General features: G+C 39.2%; 1 protein-coding gene across 3 annotated transcripts; it reads left to right on the top strand.

Moving 5' to 3' along the window:
* Positions 1–825: 825 nt before the first annotated feature.
* Positions 826–7,926, top strand: LOC124284585 (sorbitol dehydrogenase-like). Of its 3 annotated transcripts, XM_046720685.1 has the most exons (10): positions 826–1,200; positions 1,548–1,581; positions 1,837–2,001; positions 2,414–2,573; positions 2,721–2,772; positions 2,840–2,906; positions 3,395–3,460; positions 3,802–3,977; positions 4,572–4,693; positions 5,865–7,926. In XM_046720685.1, the coding sequence occupies exons 1-10, from the start codon at positions 1,147–1,149 to the stop codon at positions 6,016–6,018; spliced, it is 1,050 nt and encodes a 349-aa protein (XP_046576641.1). In that variant the 5' UTR covers positions 826–1,146; the 3' UTR covers positions 6,019–7,926. The 3 variants fall into 3 exon arrangements, with proteins under 3 accessions (XP_046576641.1, XP_046576642.1, XP_046576640.1); XM_046720686.1 differs by lacking the exons at positions 2,840–2,906; positions 5,865–7,926 and adding an exon at positions 5,266–5,358 and having other exon boundaries at positions 2,721–2,839; XM_046720684.1 differs by lacking the exon at positions 2,840–2,906 and having other exon boundaries at positions 827–1,200; positions 2,721–2,839.
* The last annotated feature ends 356 nt before the right edge of the window (positions 7,927–8,282 follow it).

The following is an 8,282-nucleotide window of genomic DNA, read 5'->3' as shown; positions in this document are numbered from 1 at the left end:
GCACATATGTAAATGTGATTTTTACCCACAAGGCTCTGTCTGATGGTTGGATGAGTCTAGCATACAATAAAACCACTGATATGTTTCTCTAAATGTTTATACACTTTTAATATGTTTTATTATTTTTTCTTACAAGAGGTATTTCTGTGTTCATGATACTAACTGCCTGCAAAGTATGACTGAAATACCTTGAAACAGTGAGGTTTTGGTTGGGGATATTCGTGTGCCATAACGGCGTCATGTCATAATCTATTGTGGATAAAACTCAAATAGAATTCACACATATAATAAAAATATAAAAACATTTGGCTTCTGCGCAAATTACAAAACAATATCACGCTTATGAAAATGTTAACAATTGTATCGAATATACAACAAAGTATCGGAAAGCGCATTATCACATACACTCATTAGAAATTTATGGGTTATATCACAGTTTCTGTTTCATGCTTATTGTGCAGTTGATTTCAATTGTTCCACTGTTTAATTGTTTCTGTGTAGCACATCGGAACGTGATATCGTGTGCTAAATAATGAAAATGACGCCATCCATTGTTCATGATGTCACATGCTATCCAGCTATTGTTGGATCGGAGGAAACATCCCATTCTGCTAAGCCTTGCTGGCAGTAGACAGAAATCACAATAATCTTGAAGAAAGAGTCAAATATTCATTTCCCCCAGTCTAAGTAAACTTAGACTCAGTATTATTCGTTACACTGCTATATCAGTATTGCAGTGTAACGAATAATACTGAGTCGAAGTTTACTTAGACTGTCATTTTCCCAGGCATGTTGGTAAACAAAGGGAAGTAATGCTGAACTCCCATGCATCAAGGGAGACAATCATTGACTCAAGTTTGTAAACAGTAGGTCGACATACGATACGGAATAGAAGAAAATCGACTGACCTTGATGTCTCAGATAAAGAAGGGACGCTGAGAAAACATTGGCACAGAAAATGTCCAATTAAATCTTGGCATGACACTTATCAACTTTTGCACACGAGGCAGCTGTAGTGTAATATAGGTCATCACTCGCTCAGGTCGTGTTATACTGGAATATTATCAGTTGTGTAAATTCTGAGCGTCTTAGCGTACAACCCTCTCTACTCTACACCCGTCAGTGATACCTGAAGAAGTGGACAACATGACAGACGTGAATCTTACCGCGATATTGTACAAGAAGGACGACATGAGGCTTGTGGGTATAGATTGTATCTGTTACATTTAGCCTATATTGACCAAAGGAATTAATCCCCTTATCAGGCTTATGTGTCACAGTTGGAAGCAGAATAAATTTCAGAAATTAAAATAGAAAAATTCGTCATGCTTATATCAAGGTCCAGAAAGATGCATTTAAATTTGAAAGTTTTTCTGGTGTATCTCTTAACTTTTTTATTGCTGATGCATGGATGAATCGAAGAAATATTTCTCATTGTGGCTTAGCACATCTGTCTTCCCAATAAGCATTATTTGGTGAAAACAAGACAAACCTGTTCGTGATACACTGTACCAATATTAATGAAATAAATTAATGTTTTGTTCCAGGAGGACCTACCAGTCCCAGAGCCCAAGGAAGGAGGTATCACAACTTTCTGCTAATGCATAAATATTTTATCATCTTGGAATATGACTAAACATATCATCTTACAACAATTTCCTAAGCATACAGGACTCTGTTAATGTATTAATAATTTAATTATCACACAATTCATGACGTCCACATCATGCACAGCTTGTCCTGACTGTATTTTATGTTTTCATAATTCCCTCTGAAACCTTACATGTGAATGACTGAACATTTCTTATTTCCTAATGTTTTCAATTGTTTCAACAGAGGTTCAGATATCAATGGCCAATGTTGGTATTTGTGGATCGGATGTACATTACTGGACACATGGAGAAATAGGGGACTTCATTGTTAAGGCTCCCATGATTCTGGGACACGAGGCCAGTGGAGTTGTGTCCAAGGTTGGACAAGGGGTCACATCACTCAAACTTGGTAAGTTGATCTATAACATGTTCTGAGAAGTGTGCTGAGAGTGTTGATATGTACAGTTAGAGTGAGTGAGTGCGTTTTTACGCTGCTTTGAGCAATACACCAGAAATGGGCTTTAAACATTGTACCCATGTAGGGAATCGAACCCAGGTCTTCGGCGTGACGAGCGAATGCTTTAACCACTAGGCTACCCCACCACTTCTGTACAGTTAAAAGTTACCGAAAAATCATTTGGTGTAATGCATTATCTTACTTTAATCATTATTGCTGCATGTGCAGCCCAATATAATAGATATACTGGTTATGTGTTAGTGTTTTCAAGGGACATGTATTTTTGACCTATTGCAATTTTTGATAGACGTACTTGTATGAAGAACTGTTTTATGTTTTATTTCATTTCGCAAAACTATTGTAGGTGATCGTGTTGCCATTGAACCAGGGGTGCCATGTAGAGTCTGCAAGTACTGCAAGACTGGACGTTATAATCTCTGTCTTGACATGGCATTTTGTGCCACGCCCCCTTACCATGGAAACCTGGCAAGATTCTACACCCATGCTGCGGATTTCTGCTACAAGTGAGTTCTGTGTTCATTCTAGTATGCCTCTTCCGTGGTAAGAGTATCAAACAAAAGTCTATCAACTGAGGAAAGATTTAGCTGTTTATTTGTGTGACCTGGTTACATTATGCTGGGGATACTATTTGTAGAGTCATCTGTTGCCAGGTTACCGGACCATGTGAGCACAGAGGAAGGTGCTCTGCTGGAGCCACTGTCTGTGGGTGTACATGCCTGCAACAGAGCTAATATCGGACTAGGGGACAGAGTGTTGATCTGTGGTGCAGGTAGGTGTACATGCCTGCAACAGAGCTAATATCGGACTAGGGGACAGAGTGTTGATCTGTGGTGCAGGTAGGTGTACATGCCTGCAATAGAGCTAATATCGGACTCGGGACAGAGTGTTGATCTGTGGTGCAGGTGAGAGAATCTGCTGATATCAGAGACAAGGTGTTGATCTGGAGCCACTTCACAAAGCAATCTTATCACTATGGTGACCATAGTTCCTATAATCTAACATAGAATTAAGACGATCTTAGCACTTTGATCACTTTGTGGCACTAAGCCCTGTACTGCAGAGGGGTGAAAGTCCTGATATCTGAGACAACATGTTGATTGTGTTGACCTGTGGTGCAGAGGGGTTACAAGGTCAAGTGGTTAATATTTCGTATACTGACAGAGTGGTTATCCTGATCAGTCCTCCATTATGTATATGCCCATATAATACATGTTGTTGAATTGTTGAATACAGCAGAAATTCCCAGTCAAATACTCGTGCTCATACTTGTGCAACCTGTCCAATCACTGAAGATGTTTTCAGTTCCTATATGTACTGCCTCCAGGTCCTATTGGTCTTGTCAACCTGATAACAGCCAAGTCAAGAGGAGCAGCGGATGTTATCATCACAGGTGAGCTGCCCAGATGAACAGAGACTGACTACAAAAATAGTCTTGTGAAAGCAAACGGCCAGTACTGTCCTGAAGTATGTTGATTTGAAGCATATCAATGTCAGCAGCATCCCAATCTGGTTTGTCTAGTCCAGATTTGATTTTACCTTTTACTAGTTTAGGCTTATCTTTAAAACACTCATATACACCATACTTCCCCACAGCTATTGTACATTGTACTTCCTTTATTTTGAATAAAGCCAAAATGTCCTTTTCTTCAAAGTCTCAGGAGAAAGGAATCTGCATGCTAACCATTACCTTCCTGTGTTTGTAAGCTCTCAAATAGGATGCACATATTGCAGATATTGATGAGAAGCGACTGGAGTTTGCTCGCCAGCTTGGGGCCAACTACACACTCAAAGTAACTAGCAGAGATCCTCGTGTAACAGCTCAACAGATCGAGGAGACCCTGGGTCAACCCGCAGACAAGACCATTGAGTGTAGCGGAGTGGCATCCAGCATCAGGACGGCCATATTTGTGAGTAACTGGGATAACAGTAAATACCATTGTTATCATCGTGATAAAGAATAAAAAGAAGTTGTTATCTGTGAAACGTGTCGTGTATTCATGTTTGTCTAACTTGGCCTTTCAAGAACTTCAGGGTAACAGTAGGTCATGCAATATACATACACCTAGAGAAAACCCGCATGAGGGCAATGGTATAATAATAATGAGTGAATTTGTAACGCGCCAAACTCCATGCCAGCTGGTATGCTCATGGCGCTACAAGTAAAGTTATTTGGGTGAGAGTCTAGACAAGTACTTTAAATAGAAACGTTTTGAGGAGAGTTTTGAAGGAGAGCAGGCTTTTGGCTGTTTTGAGATCTTCAGGCAGAGAATTCCATAGAACAGCTGATTGATAGGCAAATGATCTGAATCCAAATCGTTTTAGTCTGTATCTAGGCACTGTGCACAGAATTTGGGACTGGAATCTGAGAGTAACCATGGTAACATGCAGATCATAACCTACTTGTTGATGCATACCTTAATCTGAGAAGCCAGGAACTTGAGTTACCATGGTAACAGATAACACAGTTCACACTGCCACATTATTCTTTTTCATGTTGCCAGGCAACAGCATCAGGTGGATGTGTGGTGTTGGTTGGCCTAGGAGCTGCTGATGTTGAGCTGCCGATAGTGAACGCGGCTGTGAGAGAGGTGGACATTAGAGGTATCTTCAGATATGTCAACTGGTGAGTCAAAGGTTTCACAGGAATTTCCAGGTTTTATTACATGATTCAAGAATATCTAAAACAAGGTTTATGACCAGTTGAAAAACAAAATATTCATGCACATGTACTGTTTCAGAAACTCATCCCATTTTCGTTTGTAACATCATCACATTATTAAAATATTTAATAGCTTGCGTTCAACTATTTGACACTTCTGGACCCTAATTTAGAGAAGAATTAATATAAATGAATGAACACAAAAACATACTATTTATGAATATGTATGGAGTTACCTCCCTTTGATCACCAACCAACCACTGGGCACATTGTTTGACTATGTTTTGGCTGGGGACTGAATTATGTCCTTTAATATACATACCACCAATATGCACTGTGAGTCTCCAAGTGATTTCAGAGTAGAGGTGACCCATAGTATTCAATGCCTGTTTAAAGAACCACAAAATTGACATGAGCTGATTGCATGTTGTCGCAACGACTTGGATTGATTTGTATGCTTGCTTATCTGTCATACACTTACTTATTTACACCAATGTTAAAGTCAAATTACTCATCACTCACTCACTCTGTTTCAGTGACCCCACTGCTCTGTCTATGGTGGCGTCCGGGCAGGTTGATGTCAAGCCACTCATCACTCACTAACTCTTTCAGTTTCCCCACTGCTCTGTCTATGGTGGCGTCCGGGCAGGTTGATGTCAAGCCACTCATCACTCTCCCACTCACTCACTCAATCACTCACTCTGTTTCAGTTACCCCACTGCTCTGTCTATGGTGGCGTCACTTGATGTCACTCATCACTCACTCTGTTCACTCAGTATACCCCACTGCTCTGTCTATGGTGGCGTCCGGTTGATGTCAAGCCACTCATCACTCTCCCCGCTCAATCACTCACTCTCTTTCAGCAGGCTCTTGATGTCAAGCCACTCATCACTCTCCCACTCACTCACTCAATCACTCACTCTGTATCAGTTACCCCACTGCTCTGTCTATGGTGGCGTCCGGGCAGGTTGATGTCAAGCCACTCATCACTCTCCCACTCAATCACTCACTCTCTTTCAGTTACCCCACTGCTCTGTCTATGGTGGCGTCCGGACAGGTTGATGTCAAGCCACTCATCACTCTCCCACTCACTCACTCAATCACTCACTCTGTTTGGTGGCGTCCTCATGTCAAGTTACCCCACTGCTCTGTCTATGGTGGCGTCCGGACAGGTTGATGTCAAGCCACTCATCACTCACCGCTTCAAGCTGGAACAGAGCCTTGACGCCTTTGAGGCAGCGAAGAGAGGGGAGGGGGTTAAGATTATGATTAACTGTGAGAGGAAGTAGAATCTTGATGGGAACTTCATGATCTGCTCTCTAATGGTCTCCACCTATATATACTGAGATTTATTTAATAATTTCTAACAAGACATTAAAATGTATGAGGCAAATGAAGAGACTATGTTGATGATGTCCTTCAGAAAGTTAGTACAGGCCCTGCAGCAAGGTAGTTCTCTCTGTTTACTCTAAATATTTATGATAAAAGGGAAAAAATATTTGTGTAATCTTTATGACTGTATTTCTTGCAGTAAGTTCAGAATAAACACATTCAAAATATTGTAACCAGTTGCCTGTTTCAAGTGGTTATTAAGAATTATCATTTAAAAACATTTGTAATTCTCAAACAGAGTGTTTTGAAATATTGTTCAAAATGTTTTCGGCAAAATGTTTGATCATTACTGTTCAAACATTCTTCTTTCTTGTCATTAAGCTAAAATGCATCTGACATGACTGGTGCTGTTATTCATGCTCTCGAAATCCTTAGCTATTGTTCAAGATTTTGTGAGGTAACAGGGTACTGCTTTCAATTAATGTAAACAATCCAAAGGATTTTTGTCCTTTTCCAATTGTTCACCTGGAAGAAACACCACTTTCAGCTTTGTGTTCATACATTTTTTTATGACCAATTACATTTTCTGAATTATTAAGCTCAAAACCACAGGAAACTGTCGCTCTCTGATTATTACACAAATTCTGTACAGTACAGTGCCATATTGTGTATTTTAGCTCATTGAAAATGTGTGAACAATTATTCAAAATGTTAAACCTTTTAGGTGAACTTCACAGCATCATGATATGTAAGTAATGATATTATACCCTCCACAGTATTTAAACTGTTTCTTAGATACATGCATGTGGTTAGATGTATCTGTCATGTGTTATGCAAAACTTAAATCTAAACATCACAATTTTTATAAACCACACTGCTCTCCTGTGACGATGTTTTTGTCATTCTGAAAACTCCACTGGAATTTGCATTTATCAGACCAAAAGCATCCAACAACTGACTGAAAATTGCATTTAAGTTCTTTTATTGTATGTTTCAAGCTTAATGTACGAGTTCAATTTGTGTTTAGTTATGTTCAGACCAGTGATCAGTAAGCCAACAGGTCAGAAGACATGGCAGTATGGGAAATAGCTGGGTGACTTCGGGACAAATAGTCCTCAGTTTTGTTCTGGTTAGGCAAGCAAGTGTGTCTCAAGAGAATGGCTAATAATGCATGTAGAGGTTTACATGTAGCTGTTTGCATTAATATTGCTATATACTGGAGGTATCTGGTGGATGGTTTCAAGAGGACCAACATCAATGGCAGCTCAAGACTCCAAGTGTTTTTTACAAAATAATCAGCATTTTGCTCAATTAACACACTAAATACGCTTTGGGGGAACACATTGCTTGGTACTAATGAGGGGCAAGAATTTTGATTGGTTAGTAGAATGTTGATTTTAGTGTTGTTATGCGATATCTTACATATTACATCATCTCCATAACATGAGTATTTTCCAACATTTTATACTGGCAAAAATGTTTCTATGTGATAACTTTGTAATGATTACTAATCACCACTAGTTCATAACTGTGTTGACTGATGATGATAAATTTTTATAATGCATTATCTATATGCGATGATTTGTCATAAGTAGTATGATATTTTAACATGCAATTTCGGGTTTGCCACATGATTGTAAATATATGGATAAACAGACAATGAAGTAGACTTTCATTAGGAAAGTATCTGATTAGAACAAGTCAGTAGTCCTAATTACTAACCCCAAGGAATGCAGCAATGGACTGGTTGGGTTAGTATGTCCAGGGTAAAGGAACATGATGTCATCATGTTTGTCATGTGCATATATTTTCTCTACTTTTTTGTATTACCCAGAGTTATGGAATAAATACGACTTCACAGAATAGTTGTATATTTATCTTGTTTGTTATGCAGTGAATACACATGGAAAGTATTCATCTCATGTTATATTGCTTTCAACTTCCGACAAAGCCATTGCTGAAGTAGTCTTATATTTAACCATCATCCTAGTCTGTATCACGGTCCCTGAATCATATTTTTTTCTCTTCCACCCAGCACTTTCTAACAGAAAGTCCAGATTTTCCACATCTCACTGCTTTCTTTTTAATTTATATGGTGTTTGTTTCAATCAGAATATTTATTTTCTGTGACTGAGCGTTGGCAAACCTTCACCCCTGAGTCGACTGCGATACCTACCCAAAGCAAACCCATACTTTTGCAGAAGCATGAACCATTATCGTA

The sequence above is a fragment of the Haliotis rubra genome, unplaced genomic scaffold (genome assembly GCF_003918875.1).
Source record: "Haliotis rubra isolate DU_JTF1 unplaced genomic scaffold, ASM391887v1 Scf34, whole genome shotgun sequence".
Classification (NCBI taxonomy): domain Eukaryota; kingdom Metazoa; phylum Mollusca; class Gastropoda; order Lepetellida; family Haliotidae; genus Haliotis; species Haliotis rubra.
This window is presented reverse-complemented; position numbering and strand designations above follow the sequence as displayed.